This window comes from Hydra vulgaris, chromosome 09 (assembly GCF_038396675.1).
Source record: "Hydra vulgaris chromosome 09, alternate assembly HydraT2T_AEP".
Lineage (NCBI taxonomy): Eukaryota > Metazoa > Cnidaria > Hydrozoa > Anthoathecata > Hydridae > Hydra > Hydra vulgaris.
This window is the reverse complement of record NC_088928.1, coordinates 55,356,453-55,375,619: the sequence shown is the minus strand read 5'-3', so window position 1 is coordinate 55,375,619 and position 19,167 is coordinate 55,356,453. Positions and strand designations below refer to the sequence as shown.

General features: G+C 29.0%; 1 protein-coding gene across 1 annotated transcript in view; it reads left to right on the top strand.

The window, feature by feature from the left end:
- The window catches only part of LOC100212662 (dynein axonemal light chain 1), an 84,372-nt gene extending 68,169 nt beyond the window's left edge, over positions 1-16,203 (top strand). Inside the window, exons 8-10 of the mRNA XM_065806090.1 lie at positions 3,627-3,663; positions 4,606-4,692; positions 16,016-16,203. Coding sequence (XP_065662162.1) covers positions 3,627-3,663; positions 4,606-4,692; positions 16,016-16,053 — 162 coding nt within the window. The 3' untranslated portion in view covers positions 16,054-16,203. The remainder of the gene's footprint in view (positions 1-3,626; positions 3,664-4,605; positions 4,693-16,015) is intronic.
- Positions 16,204-19,167: the final 2,964 nt, after the last annotated feature.

Here is a 19,167-nt window from a genome sequence, read left to right as displayed (position 1 = left end):
TGTCCACGCTTGAAGACATTTTTTTAGACAACTTGACCATGTTTTTATATAGTAAACATTTTAAGAATTCGTGGCAAAATAAAGCTATAAGAAACTAGAGAATAAATCAGCAATGCTAAAATAAAAAAGAACCGAAGACTATACGAAATAGAAAACCTATATAAAATCAGCTAAAAAAATTTTTCATAAAAAAGAAAATTGTTGACAAAAAAAATTATATACCTATATATTTACTATTTTTGTTTTCTTATTTTTAGAGTGTTTGTTATTTTCTACTACCGAAACTGATATAAGTCGGGGAAGAAAGTTGATAAGAATATAACGAAAATAAAAATATTTTTTGATATACAATTTTTTCGCAACTTTTTCAGTCAGTATGTAAAGGGAATACTTTATAAATTGAGCTAGACTCACGGACAGTTTTTAAATTTGTTTTTCAAATGTCTTTGCTTAACTTTACTGTTTTTATCAATGGACAGGAAAGCGAGAAAACTAATTGCTATTTATTTGTGAAAAAAAAATTTTTTTAACAAGTTTTTCATGTAAAAAAATGAAGTGATGCTGGAAAATTTTGTTGGATAGTGCATTTTTAATTTACCAAACTTTCTTAACAAAATTTTAGAAGCCTATTTAAAACTTTTGTTTAAGTTTTTAAATACATTTTTTTTTAAAGAGCAATCACTATGTTCATTATCTCTATTAATTCGTATTAACATTGGAAACTGGCCAATATAAAAGAAACAATTTCATAAAAGCATCAGATGCGGTAAATACATTTATTAAAAAAACTGTGTTATTCTTTTATTTAAATTATTCTGTAATTGCCAAAATTTATTAATCAAATAATATTTTTTACAAATAAATAACAATTTATTTTCTTATTATATAAGTATTGAGAAAAATGTCAAATATAGCAAAAACTTTTTTAAAAGTGAAAAGACGTGAAAAGAAATAAACACAATAAACATAATAAACGTAATAAACAAATAAACGTAAAAAAAATTAACATAATTTTTTATAGTTCTAATGTACATAGCAAAAAGTTTCTAAATAATATGGACTGATAAAAATTGTGAATAAATTGCATATCAAAACTTTCAATTGTTGTTAAATTGTTCTAAAAGATGCTTTTTTTAACAACGACTCTAAAACAAGAATAAAAAAGTTTTATTCTTGTTTTAGAGTTTTATATATAAAAATTGAAAAAAAAATTTTTTTTTCAATATAGTTATTTAATTAATAAATTTTCTAGTTTATTTAATTAAACTTCATATTTTGTCACAATTTTGTTTCCTTATTTAAGAATTGTTTTTTTTTTTAGTAAATTTTTTTAGTAAGTTTACTTAGCTTTTTGCCGCGAATTATTAAAACGCTTTAGAAGTCAAAATATGCAAACTGCCGTGGTCAGTTAGTCTAAAAAAATTACTTTAATAGTGGACAAACAAGGAGTGCAATCGCATGCGCTTTCTGAAAGAGTCTGGTATAGCAGAACTAAGAAGATCTTGGACCATTAAAAATTATAGACTATAAAACGCTAAGAGATCGCCTATAAATTGCGCAACGCTAAATTTATTTTCAAAAAATTAGGAGATCTTCAGTTCTTTAGGGTGGTGATTTTCATTAAACTTAATGAGTTATTTTGATTTTTTTTTAACACACGACTCTTCAAGGAAAAATTTTGATCTTTTATGTTTTGTTCATTAGTGAAATTTAGCGTTGCATAATTTATGGACTATCCCTTATTTAAAAGTTTAGATTAGGGATCAGCCAAAAAGTATATGAAGTCAAAAAATAATTGAGTATAATACTATTTTGATGGTTATTATAATTCTATCCTTGTCGCGCACTGCGTTAGAATGTTTAACGGGGGCGTGGTAAAATAGCTGTAAAACTCTAAATTTCCTTATTGGATTAATACTAAATAACTTTAACTTTTAATTATTTTTAAAAGTAATTAATTTAATAAAATGGTTTAATTTAAGTATAAAATCAGAATTTTCAATTATGTTCTTATATATAAAACATACTTTTTTTACCCCCTTACTGTTTTGAAAAAGTTAAGGTCACCGCGTGGCAAGTTCAAATCATCAGCTTGCTTTATTTTTTGAATTTTTGTTATTTAAAATGCAAATCAAAACAATTATACAGTTTTATAGGTTTTATATTCTATATATAAATATGTTGTATACTCATTTTTCATGCACAAACTCATCTTAGTTGTAAAAAAACTTGAAATGTAAAACTAAATATTGTAACCATGACACATATGCAACAAATATCCCCCCATTTTTTAATGTTTTTAGAATTTTTAGCTTTTTTAAAAATATTTTCGTTTGTTAAAGTGTATAGTATTATTAGATATGTTTGTATATAAATCTTTATAAAACTTCACAAGTATTTTGTATTTTGAAAAATTTTGAAAAATTATAAAAAGTCGCCAGTGGTTGGTCTCAAACCACGGCTTTTTTGTTCAGAAGCTCAGCGAGCTAACCACTCAGCCATGCTGGGACATTGGTTATTGAAATTTTAAAACTATATAAAAATTTTTTTTAACAGAAGTAAATGCTGTAGATCAAAAATTAAAGAGAGGTTGATGCAATTCAATTTTCAACTAAAAGTAAAACTGTAAAACTTGATAAATATTTAAGTATGTTTTAACAGCACATAATTTGATGTTTACGTGCGTTAGATATTTGCATACACTTTCGTTCACATTTTCTTATAAAACAAAGTGCTACGACTCTTTTTCACCATTACCTCAGTTGCAATGGCTGCCAAGAGTTCTGTGTCAAATACACTCGAAAGGACACTACTAACACTACTATAAAGTTCAGCAATATTATATAGATTTGTAATTATAAAATTCTATTGCTAAAATTTTTTATAGCCTGGTTTGTTTATGATTTATTTTTTTTACACCTGATTTCAATGGAGACTTTGTGTTCAGTAACTCTAGTTGATAGATGACGCATCGGTAATTCATTTTTGTTTTTTTCATCTCAATTTTTTTGTCTCTATGACCTTTTTGGTATGGGACACCTTCACTAAAATCAGGACAATCCTGGAAAACCTGGATGTGTGGTAACTCTAAACTTAGCTGAATGAAAAGTCTTGCAAGATTAATTTTTCTTTGACAAAGCAAATCATGATAGCTTGTTTGAGTAGCAAACATGTTGGTATTTGTAGAAAAGGAAAGTGACGCAATATTGCAATAATAAGATGTGTGCTAATAAATCTAATCAATTAAACTAGATATAATTAAGTTAGATTTTTTTCATCAATATGAGTTGTGTGTTTCTTTTTCCAATTGAAATTTTATTACTACAGTGATTTTACTGCCATTTTTTTACTAGTATAATAATACTACCATGTAATTACTGCCATGTTGTTAGTGCTATATTATTACTGATATGTTGTTACTACTGCTATGTTATTACTGTTATGTTATTATTATTAATACTATGTTATTACTGCCATGTTTTTAAAAAATATTGTTTACATTTGATAAACTAGAAAAATTTACTGTACTATGTGAGAGTATATAATTGAACTATTGCTTACTGTGATTAATAAATGTGTATTTTGTTTTATTTTATTTGTATACCTTTTATTTTAAATGTTTATAGGGAGAACTTCCAAGCTTAGTTGACCTTTTATTTGTTGGTAAGTTGTTGGACTAAGTTTTTTATTAAAAAAAATTCCTTTGTTTATTTTTAGATTAACTTTAGATTTATAACTAGATAAAAATAGATTTAGACTTTTTGAATTTTATCTTATTTACATTACAAGCTGTTAATCTGCATTAATATAAGAAACCATTCAAAAAAGTCTTTTTATTGAATTTTTTATTCTTTATTATTTTTAATTTTATTGAAAAAGTAAAAATAATAAAAATTAGATATCTTAATTCAACTGAGAGTTTTTTAAACTTTGTTAAGTAGTAAGTTCATGAGTAAAACACTCAATAGTGTACTATTTTCATGAGTCAAACACTCAATAATGTACTATTTTTATGAGTAAAACACTCAATAACATACTATTTTCATGAGTAAAACACTCAATAACATACTAATTTCATGAGTATTACATTCAATAACGTACTATTTTCAGCAAAGTGGTGGGTTATTTGGCTTCAAATAAAAGTAAAATTTAATATATTTTATCTTCTTTATTTTATTATTCTTTTATTTTTATTAATGTTGCAAACTAACAGCTTGTTGTAAAAAAGTTTCAAGTTAACAATATTAAACTTTTTCTGTTTTAAAATTTGTGTTTATTTTATAATTTATAATCTTATTCATGCTTTTGTGAACAGTAAGAATGCTACATTGGTCTGATTAATGAAGGTTAATACAAGGCCTAAAGATGTAAATAATCATTTTTAAGCTGGTGTAGCAAATTAAAGATTACTTTTTTTAACTTGATGCATATATAGCTAAATAAATTTTTTTTTTTAATTTTAAAGCATTTTTCTAACACAATGCCAATATAAATTTTTACAATATTTCACACAGAATAAAATATTTTGGTTGTCTTTTATGAAGTTGACAACAATGTTTTCTAAAAAAGGTGTTTATTGTTACTATAAATAAAATGTACTTTTAGGTAATCCACTAGAAGAAAAGCATACATCAGAAGGTGATTGGAGAGATCTAGCAATAGCAAAACTTCCAAAGATAAAAAAACTAGATGGTAGAATTTTTATTATATTCATTTTTTTAATTGATAATTATTGAATATATTGATATTCCAAATAATATATAGGGTTTATTGTTATTACAAAGCTATTGTCAGAGCTGGATGCAATTAAGTTGATTAAGTGTTATCAAAAGTAGAATTTTGGTACAATAAAAGAGAGGTTAACTACCCTTGATTTAAACTGTCTAAGCATTATTAAATAATATATTTAGAATCATTGGCGTAATATCTGATATTTGTATTGGATTTAGAAGAGCTATAGTAATATAGAGGAGCTAAAAGCATTAATTTATTCCAGGAAATTAACAGGAAATTTATGTTGACCAGCTTTGCATCTCTTCTTCATCTAATAGGCTGGCGTGAATGTAAACCTGTCACATTGGTTTCTTCAATTTACTTGAATGTACTCATAAGTGTTTACTTGGGCCTCCTTGGCAGTGGCAATGCTATTTTTTATGTTATCTCTTAAAAAGGGTGCAACTATAAAACTTAGTTTAATATTTTTAAAACCCGCTGGTAAGTAAGGTTTCTTGTACTCTGTGGTCGCTCTTAGAGAGGTTGATTCCAATAATTGTTGTCAAATGTTAGAGTAATAACAGTGCTAATTAACTTGTGTATTCAGTGTGCATTGTCAAGGCCACATCAGTAGCGTTTTGTTATGCCTTTAGATTGAATTTTTATAAAGTTTAGGGTATCATGGATTATATATGATTGAAATGGCATAACGTTTTCCAGTAGGTAAGAAAAAAAGATTCAGTTAAGCACTTGTTAAATAGTTTAAAGGACAATTGAGAGAGTTCTGGAAAACACTTGTAAGGTTGTGACAGGTGTATTGTTTTGACTACAATCTATACAGAATTTTAGGTGGGACGCAACTTTAGCAACGATAGCAAGAGTTATTTTAATGTCAAATAGTGGATTAATCTGTTTCTTTGAAATAACAGAAAGAGTGTGATTGTTAAATTCAAGAGATGAATAAGAAGAAAAGTTCTTTACAAATAGTTCTGTTTTATTTTAAATATAATAAATGCATTTAATGTGAACAAATATCTAGAATAAGTTTTAGAATACATAAATAGTATTATACTTTATCAATACTTAATTAACAATATAATTCATGCTGTTAAAATACTTTAAAAACAAACAGTTTTGACACTATTGTGGGTAAATGTTGAAAATTCGACAACACTTGACTTAAATCGTTTAGCATAATTAGAGTGGTTTTGTCGTCTCATACTTAATCTATGTTTTTTTATATTTATGCTGAATAGATTCATCTGCTTGTTCTGAGTAAATTCCAAGTCCATTATCAGTATTGGTACTTTTGAGAAATGGTGCAGTATGGTTAACTGCAATATGAACTTTCCCTATTATATTTTAAGAAATATTTTCAAAGTAATGATTAATATATTCCATTAAATTAGCATGAACCGTCTTAAATTCCATAACAGCAGATTCAATATCACCAATATTTTTTCTCCAAAGCTACCTTCATTGCTTCTATGCTTCATTGCTTGAAACTATCTTAAACATTCAATAACTGGAAGTAAATCAAGTTTTCTCTGATCAGCAATATCACAAACAAGAACATCTAGTATATCTAAAAGTTGATTGGTATTATTGCCATCAAACCCAATGCTATGGTAACCTAAAAAATATATAATTCAAGTTTAACCATTGTTCAAAGCCAGGCCATAGTTTTGATAAAAGTTTTCCAAAAGTTGTAACTATTCCAATTAATTTATGCAACTCAGGTACTAAAACAAAATTTTCTATAATTGTGTCTGGATCCTCTTCAAGGTATAAAACTCTTGGATTAAGTTTTTATAATCAGATATCTTTGATTTTGGTTTTCCAGCTTCTAGATATTTACTGTATTGATAATCAAGAATACCAAGAGTTCGTTTTGCTCCACCATCCAAGACTCTCCTTCACAACAAAACTATATTTTCTAGCATGACTTGTGATTGCCAAACATTGAGTTTGCACACTTTAAATCAAATGCAACAGAATACTTAATATTTTGAAGAATTAGAGGATCAACTAATTTCCTAAGATTTCCATCGTGTTCAGATATTCCTTCTACAATAGCAACAATAAAACAAAGCTTAACTCCAGCATCATCAAGGTCAGGTTGGTTGCTAGTTTTATTATGCAGATTAAAAGCATTCATTGTGACCTTTAAAAAATCTTAACCAGAATCCACAGCAACCCTTACAATTGTAGAAAGAGTGCCAATATTTCTTTCAGTGTTTACAACATTTATAAATTCATCAATACTCTTTATATAAACCATTAATTTATTTACTATATCACCAGTTTCAAAAAATTCTTCTTCTTTACATAAAAAGTACACATTTTAGCTTTTAAAGCTTCTAACTTTTCAAATATATTTCCTTCAATACTACTTTAAAACCCAAGACTCTTTCTAAATATAGAACACATTTTTTTGGTTTTACACTGGGATAGTTCTAAACATTTTGTTTCCATGCAGAATGCTTTGCATGGTCTTTATGGTCCAAATATTTCTCAAAATCAAATTCTTCATCAGTAGATGATGTTGAAGATGTGGCAGTATGACCTCTTGTTCCTGACAATTTTGCAACTTGTTCATTCTTACAGCCATTTCAAACAGAACTTCTTTTCCTTTAGTCAGTTGTTGATCACCAAGAAGTATCCGATGCATTGGGTCTACATAAACAGCTGCCAAAAGAATCTCATTTTCAAAGAGTACTTTTTCTCTCTGTTTCATTGAAGCGGCAATGCCACTTGCAAATAACGCTCCTTTTTGGGACAGGCAAAACATCAAGTTTTTCCACTCCTTAAGGAAAATACCTGGATTTGAGTCCTCTTCTTGCAATTTTTTAGTCACTGCAAATGGATGTTGTAGCAATTCTCCAAGCTCTTTTACCTTTTTCCTTTGGCTTTCATGTAGCATCGATTGAGGATTAGCCATGTCTACAAGAAAGAGTTTCAGTTCAACCAAGCATTGAATCATTAAGTAGGTACTTCCCCATCGTGTGGCTTGATCAATAATTGCCCCTTTTCCAGCGCGTCTCTTCAAAATTGAGTCAACTTAAGGGGTTCTGGCAGCAGTAGCCAATTTTATCAGATCATCTCGTATAGCCAGCTGTAGAGTATGCACAACATAGCGAATGTGATGAATGCAAAAATGTATTGACATTTTCAGTTTCTAAAAAAATCATCTAGTAGTCTTGTTCATCAGTTTAATGGTACTTATCATGTTTGAAGTATTGTCAGTTACAACTGAAAAAACTTGTTCTTTTTTAATTTCATATTCTTGAAGATTCTTTTCCACTAAGACCTGGAGAAATTCGCTGGTGTGATGAGGTTTGGTGTCTTTTACTGCCAATTTCTTGGTAACTATTTCATTATTTTCACAAACAAATTGGGCATTGATCGCAAAATAGTTCACTCTGTGACATGTACAACCGTCCATTTTAAGAAACACAAAGCGTCCTTTGAGAGATTCTTTATGTTCTTCTTTTTGTTTAATAGCTTTTTCAATCACTAATTTTCTAATACTCTCTCTCCAGAGAAACGCTAAGCTTGTGGGCCATTTCTCTATCAAGACCCATAAAAGCTGGTTTTGAAAATAATGATATATGCAAACCATCATTTACTACAAGCTTTATGATCTGTTTTTTAAATGTATCTACTGTCATTGTCACAGTAACTTTGTCACTAACAAAATATCTGGCAACTGATATCTGCAAGGTTCTCTGCTCCCTTGCTTGGCTGGAGGTGCTGGTCACTGGTTCATTACTTTAGATGCAGTATTTCTCTTTCACTACTTTGAATAGTTTAGAATGAAAGTGCTGTAAATGTCTCTTTAGATCGGAAGCTCTTGTAGGAGCATTTTTATCTTTGCCTGCATATGCACTGATCTTGACTCCACAGCATTTGTTTTCATCTGGATCATTTGTCATACACTGACAAACAAAATATTTTTTCATCTTGAGTAATAGTAAAATGTTCAAATACAGCAGACTTAACAGGAGGCTTCTTTGACATCAGTTTTTTTTATTGTGTGCTCACAATTGAAATGATAACTGTTCCTAAAACTTCCTTTTTTTATTGTGTGCTCACAATTCAAATGAAAAACAATTGCACACAATTATTAAAATGTATATACATACAAGTATATATATATGTTTCACAGCTGTTCACTATGTATAAATTTATATGTTAGAATTACATTTGTCCGAGAAAGAAAAATGTGAAAAGTGCAGATGCTATGTTTAGACACCAGGGGTTATTTCTCGAACTAGTGTAAAGCAGTAGGTCGGGGCGGTAGGGCAGGACTAGTTGAGAAATTTTTACTAATTCTAACAGATCTCTTTAATTTTTTCACTATTACAAAGATAATTCTATCTGCTAAAAATGGCTTAGGAAAGAAAAATGTTTTTAGATTTGTTTGAGAAATTATTTGAAAAGCTTACCCAGCTGCTCAACCTACCCTAGTGGGGTAAGTTGCAATAAACAAATAATGCATTTCTGTGACTACTATGAACTCTTTTATAAAGCTAAAATACATACATACATACATACATACATACATACATACATACATACATACATACATACATACATACATACATACATATATGCATACATAACTACTAAATTCATACATACTAAATACATACATACATACATATATACATACATACCTACATACATACGGTTGAGTTGTATTTTATGTATGTAAACTAAAAAAGTAAAAACCGCAACTACTACATTACGCATTAAAAGTAATTAAAAAGTTCTTTTGTATTCAGAATATTTTTTAACAAAAGAGTGTGCATAATTAAGACTTCAGTATATTTTCAATTTTCTTTTGAGGAAAAGTTTGAAATTGAAAATATTTGTAAATTAAAAATAGGTGTTTTTTTAAAAACTGTAAAATGCCAAGGCCGCAAGCATCTCGTTTTATTGTTCCAGATAATGAGTTAGTACAATCAAATGACATTTTAACTTTGAGATACAATCTTAACAACATTAGCTTGTCTTTTATCAGATGAAAGTTTGGTTGCTAATAAAGCTTTGACTTTTAATGAGTTTATTTAACAGATTATGATTACTTATCAAGTTTGAATAAATTGAAGAGGAAAAAAGACATTAAAAAAAATTGATAATAAAGGACTTTTAACTTTGAAGTATTCAAAGAAATTAATTTAAAAACATTTCAGCTTGTATGTATGTATGTATGTATATATGTATATATATATATATATATTTATATATATATATATATATATATTTATACATATATATATATATATATTTATATATATATATATATATATATATATATATTTATATATATATATATATATATATTTATATATATATATATATATATATATATATATATATATATATATATATATATATATATATATATATATATATATATATATATATATATATATATATATATATATATATATGTATATGTATCTGTGTGTGAGAGAGAAAGCTTGTGTCTGTTTGTATAACTGTAGCTTTGTCTACACACAAGTATGTGTAATATACACACACACATATTGCAGTTATATACCAATAGTAAGTGAAATAATATACCATGTAGCTCTATATATAAATTATTTATATACAGTATATAAAGGGTGGTTAAATTTTAAAGGCCGATGTTAAATTTGAATAAGACACAAATTATTAAGGAATTTATTGTAACATCTTTTTATTATGATAATATGGTATGATTCAATTATGTATGGAATAAAATATCGGCCAAATGGGCGCCACGACCTCGGCGGCACACCTCCATCCGATGGTGCAAATTTTCGATGACGCTGAGGCATAATTGAGGTTCTATGCTGTTAATGTGCCAAATTATCTCATCCTTTAGCTCTTGAATTGTTGCTGGCTTATCAACGTACACCTTTTCTTTTAAATACCCCCAAAGAAAGAAGTCCAACGGTGTCAAATCACATGATCTTGGCGGCCAATTGACATCGCCACCATGTGAGATAACACGGCCATTGAATTTTTTGCGCAAAAGAGCCTTTGTTACGTTAGCTGTGTGGCAAGTGGCACCGTCCTGTTGAAACCACATATCCTCCACATCCATATGGTCCAATTCAGGCCATAAAAAGTTTGTTATCATCTCACGATAGCGAACACCATTCACAGTAACTGCCAGACCGGCATCATTTTGGAAAAAATATGGTCCGATGATGCTGCCAGCCCATAAACCACACCAAACAGTCACTCTTTGTGGGTGCATTGGTTTTTCGACAATCACTCTCGGATTAACATTCGCCCAAATGCGGCAATTCTGCTTGTTGACGAAGCCACTAAGGTGAAAATGGCCTCATCACTGAAGATGATTTTTGTCGGAAATTGATCATGGATGGTTGCCTTTTCTTGCCACCATTCTGACCACAACGTTTGAGATGGTCAGTGGGCTTTAGTTCTTGGGTCAACTGCACCTTGTAAGCGTGTAAATGCAAGTCTTTATGCATAATGTTCATCATCGACGAGCGTGAGAGATACAATTGTTGGCTACAACAACGAGTTGATGTGGACGGCTCTTCAGCCACACTGTCGCGAACAGTAGCGATATTTTCGGCAGTACGAGCTGTACGAGCATGCGCTGGTCTTTTCACATCTCCTACAGACCCGGTTTGCTCAAATTTATGCACGATTTTTCCGATTGTACGCACATTTGGACGATTAAATTGACCAAAAAACTCACTAAGTGCACGATATGCATTTTGATTTGAACGCCCATTTTCATAATAGGCTTGAATAACTTTAACGCGTTGCTCAATTGTGTAACTTTCCATGGTTCAAATTGAGTCAGTCTAAAATTGAGAAATGACACATTAAATACAGAAAAATAATTTACGTTTAGGTTTGGTTCACATTCAACATCGGCCCTTAAAATTTAACCACCCTTTATAATCAAAATATATATAAAATATGAAATACCATCATATCAAACATAGCAAACAAGTAACACGTAACTCAAAACTAAATTAAAATTTTTATTTAAATTTTTTCTTTTTAACTTATATATTTTATTGGCTAAGTAATATTTAAGGAAAAATATTTTTAAAAGAAGCAAAAGTTAAATAGTTTTAAATCATATTAAACCGTAACATATTTAAAAAAAAAAAAATTAAAGATATATTGTTTAGAGTATTTAAGAATGATTAATTTAAAAGAGTGTATAGACCTTAAAATGTTTACCTAAAAATGTTTAGCAAAGTATAATCAAAAGTCAAATAAATTGGTAATGTATAAACACTTAAGCTGTGAAGTGAAATAAAAGCTGGAATTTAGTTGCCTGGGGTAACTGGGCCACTTCTACTTTACACAAGTTTGAATAAATAACTCCTTTGGTGTCTAAACATAATAGCTGCAATTTTTGCACATCTACATAAGAGGTTTACAGCTGAGCACATGTGCTAAATTCACAACCATAAAAAGTAGCACTTCTTTATAATGTCCTACATGATCCGGAGGCTACATTATAGCGAATAAGGAAAAAATATATAGGAACTTATTATCTTTCTCTGTGTGCAGTAATAAACAAAGTAAAAGGGATAACAAAGCCAAACACAAGTACTATAGTGGTCATTTCTCATGTACTATCACTTTACAAAAGAATAATGCAAAGTTAATGGAATACTTACAGTCTTTCTGTTCTGTGAAGCAGCTTTTTTCTGCTAGGTGTTGGCATGTCTAACTTTCTACTAAGAATATGAAGCACAGTGTCAGACAGTGTAAGTCATGAAGTTATCTAATATAAGGGGTGATGGAGGAGAGCACAGGGGAGTTGGTTTATGATTTTTGCTGCAGTGATAAGCAGCAAAACACCCAGTTGCTTATTACTGTTTTAAAGGCCTTAAAATAACATATCAAACTCCTAGCCCTACAGCTGTTGCAAACTATTACTACTATTCCCATTATGTCTGGATATCCTACAGCTATCAGAGCAAGCTGGGACTTAAAGTTTTGCAACAATTCGAGGGCTAGAGTTTGATACTTAAGCTTTTGACTGACAAAATATAAAATATTTTAATGACTAACATATATAAAATTGATATGAAAGTTATGTAACTTTGAAAGATTTTTTTTAAGCTGGAGTCGGAGTTGGTATAATTTTTCCGACTCCAACTCCAGCCAAAATGAGCTCTTACTCTCTGACTCCACAGCCCTGCTAAAAGCAACACGTTCTGCACTTGCTGATCCCAATGCATATGCTGCATTAACTAAATTTTTTACAGCTTGAACATCCCCACAAAGGTGAATAATGCTTGAATTAACAATTCCATAACATTTTAAACACATCCTTTTATTTTCTAAACATCTGATAACTTTTTAATTATAAGTTCTTCTGATAACTTGATAATTTATCTAAACAAATAAATATTTCTTAATTCGGATCAATTTTTATTTTATGGTTTAGAGAAAAACTTAATTTCGATGACCTTGTAAATTAAAAAAGACTACTTAAATTCGTTATTCTATTTAAGTAAACATAAATAGAATAATGGATTTATTATAATAATTATGAGACATATTTCTTTCCTTTTGCAAAATTGATAAAAACAAAACAAATTCAGGTAATTAAACGCTTAGTCATAAATATAATTTTTAATTTATTTTATCAACTAACCCGAGAAATTTCATTTAGCCACTTATTAAGGTACTTGGTATCATTTTTTTTCTAAACAATAAAGGTTTTTATAACAATTGCTACAAATAACTTTAGAATGGTTAATTAAATTCTGATCATAGCTATCCCAAAGGAAGGTTTTTTATTTTTTTTCTTCAATGAAGCTTTGCTGACTTTTTACCAAAGGTTTTAAAACAAACAGCACATATATTGCTGACATCCATTTAATGACACTTTAAGTCACACTTGGAGGTTTTAAGTAGTCAATTATTTATTATCCTATTTGTAACTAAGTATATACAATATAAAATCTGATGTGGGGAAATCAAACCTGACGGTTACTGTAGTTCACAGTAATAGGTAATAAGATCAGACTTGTTTATGAGAGACGGAATGTTAGATTTTCTTTCAACACTGTCAGATATTTTCCAAAAGTCTCTAGAAACTAACTTTCTGAGATTGATTATTATAGTAATTTTAATTTGAGAAAGTAAGACCTTTAGTATCAGACAATACCTTGTTCTTGTGGAAAAGATAATGTTATATTTTAAGCTAATATTAATTAATTAAGGTACTTTAATTGATTATTAATTTTTAATGAGCTCCAAAATTTGCGGACATACTGAAGCTTTTCACATTTTTCTCAAAAAATTGTTAATTTATTAATATTGTAAAGAATTCTTTCTTAAAATAATTAAAAAGCTTCATTTATAAGTGATTGAGGTCATAGGGTATAAGAAATATATAATATCTCCACTAAAAAAGTAAATAGCGTTCAGTAAATAGTTAATCAGTTTAAATTTAGTTTTGCAAGACAGCGCAGTTTTATTGATCCGGTAAGTCAAATTTATTTAAATCAAAGATTCGGAAATAATCAGGACGCATAACAACATTATCGTCATGATAAAAAACTTGTGATACTAACCAACGAAAAATTACATTTGACAGCTATCGATTTAAATAACAAATGAAGGGTTTTTATGAAGTGAATTGTAGTATTTTTACTGCAAAACATTCTTTACGTCGTGCAAATGTGTTTGGAAGACGTCCATCTTAAAAAAAATCGATTTCCTTTTAAAAAATGAAACACCCGAGAAGAATTAGCATCACCCGAGAAGAATTAGCATCACAGCTTGTAAAGTTAACATTGGTCAAAGAATCTTTTAAGTGATGAAAACAAGTTTTTGCAGTTCGGAACAGATAGAATTAAGTTTGTTTGGCATATAGTAGGTACAAAATAAATCCTAAATCCCCGTTAAAAATGGTGGTAGTAATGTAATGATTTTGGGATATTTTAGTCGGGACGGTATTGATCCGCTCTATAGATGCACTGGAACTATTGATCAACAAATATAAAAAGACGTGTAAGAGCATTGTGTTACCTCCTGCAAAAGGTAAAATGCTTCGTGGATGTATATACCATCAGGATAATGATCCCAGACACACAGGCAAATTGGTTCAAAAAATTTTCAGAAGAGTATATTTTTTGTTTTGAAGTGGATATTCTAATCAACTGGCTAAGTTAAGATTAGATGCCATTGATCATTTATGGGAACATGTTGAACGCCAAATATCAGGCATCAAATTTACAAATCAGAAAAATTAAAGAAATATTGCACTCAACTCCCATTGATGTTTGTGTTATATTAGTTTATTAGTTGACTCTATGCCTCGTAGATGCGGAGCCGTTCTTGTTTCTAAAGATAGTCTTACAAAATATTAATGTGATTTTGCATTTCTAATAAATTTTTATCAAGTATTGTTATAAAGTTTCTACTATTTTAAATATAAACGCTTTGTCCGCAAATCTTTGAGCTCTTTAAAAACTGTTATTCTTACGTTGATTAAATTATCAATATTCATTTAAAACATTGTAGTAAACATAAAAACCTTTTAATTGGCATTGTTGGCTTTAGTAAAGTATGTGCTGAAATATTGGTAAAATAGGTCTAGTGAATTTGGCAAGAGGTGAGATTCGATGGGTGAAAAGTTAATTTGAAGACCATAAATATTTGTAAGAAAAGATTAAACAACTTGACGGCAATTATGATTTTTATTGTTTAACATTTTGAGGTACTTTATTCCTAATTTAAATTAAAAAAAAACTTGACCAAATATATATTATACATTATACATTTCTTCGCTTTGGTTAGGACAAAATAAATTAGGTAACCTAATACTTCAACTAAGATTAAGGTTTGTTTATAACAAATAGAAACTCAATAGCAGCTAAAACAGCATCGGATTTATTTAAATTATTAAATTCTGCGACAGAAAAAGTCATTTAAAAAATACTTGATGCACTCAGTCTGGTCACCGCATAAAGTTCAAGTTATTTTACGAAATCTATAGATATCGGCTCGCGTTTCCAGATAAGTTAAATACTGTGACTATGGCAAAATTTATTCTCGGCTGTTTTTGTTTATGCTTACTCTAGTCAAAAAGTTCTATAAGATCTTATAAGAATTTGGAACAAAAAATTTTTTTGAATCCTATTAAATTAAAACCCATAAGTTAAAAAGTGTTTATATTTATCAAAGTTTTGTCTTATTTGTTTGTCCCAAAATCCCATAGGTCCTAATCGACTTTTTGGCTAGGGTACCTATGGTTAAATTTTATGTATACTCGTGATTCTTCTGTGTTTAGGCATACCTGTGGTTAGACAAGATGAAGATGAAGAATAAAAGATTATGATGGTCTTCAACGTAATATCGACGGTTAACAATATATTCAATGTTTTTAAATTAGCTTCTTTACAAAAATTTTATTAACAGTTTTGTATGCAGTTATATACAAATATCCACTTCCTTAATGAAGATGACTATATTGAGTTATTTTAGAAGATTTTTTGATAGCGGAACCAAAAAAGTATTAGTAAAAAGGTCCTCTATACCGATAGTCATTAAAATTAAGTTGCGTTGTTTTTTAAGTATAAAAAGAATATATAGCGCTCTCAAACGTTAAGTTTCAATTCCATAATAAAAGTAAGTTTTAATTTAAAAAATAAACAAAAAATTTAGGTTTTATACTGTAAATAAAATAGAAATTTTCGACTAATACTAATCATAGTTATAAATCTATTGAATAAACTCAAACAAATATAAAAGAACTGCTAAAAGTTCTCTCAAGAACCTTTCAATATTTCGAAAAACAATTGTATTGTTTATTTATTTTGAGACAAATACGATATACAATTATTACGCATTATCACAAATTACGTGTTCGATATAATTTCGATATATAAGTTGAAGGAATAGACCTCTATAATTATCAGCAAGAGTTTAATGAAAAGAAAAATTAACAAGTTATTTTCTGACAGGTTTTGTTTTAATGACCACGTGTTCAAAGAGTGTGTATTTAATTAAAAATTGAATTCCGGTAACTATTTTAAACGAAGTTCCCAGCAAGTCAAACTTTAAAAGGTATGAGATTAGTTCTAGTTAAAGTCAAATTTTGTTTAATTGCTACAGTATAAACAAACGTATTCACCGTAATACTAATAAGAAAAGTGTCACCTTATTTAAGCTTTTGTGAATACATTTTTGAGTACATTCCCCGTTGCCACTGAATATCTCTTAATTTCGTAGTACCTTCAAGGCTTGAAATACGTCAACTGATTGAGGACATGTTGGTTTGATCAAAAAATCTATATCGCTATCTTTATCTAAAAATTTCTTTTTCTAACGCGTCTGATAGTATTTCCTCATTATTCATTATCGACTCGGTAGTGTTAAAAAAATCATCCATGAACATTACATTTTTCGCCTATTTTCTCTGAAAATAAAACTCGGGTATGAACTGCAACCTTTTTTAACTCTTCCATGAGACCCTTACAAGGATCACCCGCATCTTAACTCGCGTCAACACATCTTTTCTTTAAAACTCTAGCTTTAGCAAAACAATTACAAATCTCAATTGTATGTGACTATGTGGTGACTATATAAATTTAAATCACGGCATCCAATACATACAACTTTGGAAGAAGTCCTTTTCTTGATGTTCTATTAAAACAGGCTGTTCTATAATGGACTTGAATCTATTCACGCACTAGTGTATCGGCTAGAGTTTGATTGTATTTGAAAGTGGAAAGATAAATTCTATTAATATGAGATAGTCAATGACTGGATGAGCTGATAATTACAAGTTAATAAAACAATTTTTGTTCATACTTTATAAACTACTTATGAATATTCGACTCCATTCATCAAATAATGTGTCATCCATCCAACTATTCCACTAGGAACGATAACGGCGTGGAAAGTCTCAACATTTTTGAATCGTATTTGAGGATGCCAATCCTGACCTAGCTTGTTGTGATTCCCATTAACGCATTTTATTAATTTTTTTTTTTTTTTTACAAAAATATTTACTTCTACAATGTAATAAGTAACCATTCCAAAATAGCAGAACGATGATATAGATGTGTAAAAAAAAAAAAAAATATCGTAAGCATAAAGGCAAAAATAACCAAGAAACAGTCGTATAACAATTTTGATACGTTATGAAATAAACATAAGAAAAAAATTATTGCTCTCGCGTGCTAAGAAACGGCAATAAAGCAAACGAGACTTGCTTGTTTATTCAAAGCAAATTGTCGTAGTTTTTTCTTATCTTTGCAAGCTGTTTGGGATGTCAACTTCTAACTTGGAGAATAATGGGTTTTCTACATGGCAGTACCTTTCGCAAAGTCTCAAAGACTTTATTTCATTTCTTTTTTTTTTTCCCGTGACGAACTCGGTGGCGAACGGAAGTGATTTTTTAAACTTATAAAATTAAAATGTCAAAATTTATTATCGCTCAAATAAAAGAAATTTTAGAAATGCACAAAAACACTAATGAAATGTTTCAACGGTAAATTCGAAAAAATGGAGCAAAAAATACTTGCAGTTCAAGATCAAAATAGAATCTTAAAACAGGAAGTTTATGAACTTAAAATCGGTGGAACTCGTAAGCGAAAATATAAAAATATTTTAGTTGATGTTGCGAAATCTAAAACGAAAACAATAAATAAAAATATTATAATTGAAAGTAGTGAAGTGAAGGATAAACTAGCTGACGTGGAAGATCGAAGTACTTACTTGAAAAAAACAAAAATAACTCAAAACGCACTTGAAAAGTTTTAAGAGAAATAAAAAAAAATTTATTTTTTGCCGCACTATAACTAACAATTGCCAAAATTTTCCATGTGCTCTTATATTTATTTGAGCTATATGGTGCTTCAATCAAGTTTCCATTGATTGCTCATCCCCTTAAATCTTCAAATTTGAACACGTTAATTTTAGGCATGCTTTTCAACGATTTGTTTATTTGTATAAAAAAAAGCAGAAATCTGCAAACTTTACTCAAAAACTTTTATCAAAAATTTTGAACCAACTGCAAGTAGACGTGGTCGAAAACCAGTTACATTTGTTGATAAACCTAATAAAACTAAAAAATGGTATCTGGATCTTATTCATCCAATGAAGTATTTTTTGATGCTAATACAAAATTAAGAGATGAACCTATTGTTATTGCTTCCAGGAACGTTTTAAATATTTCAAATACAGATAAAGCAACTAAATATTCAGCAGACGAAGCACTGGCTTTAATAATTGATAAGAATCAGACAAAAGCTTCATTTGAATTGATAAGAAGTGGAGCCTGGGAGAAAGAATATAACATCTACCTCGCTTACAATTATGTTCAGAAACCTGTGCTGAGGCACTCGATATTAAACAGCAAAGCAATAAAAACAATGACACTCACGTATAAGGCTGGTTTAGTTGGGCTGCTGGCCAAAGCATTTATAAACAAGTTTT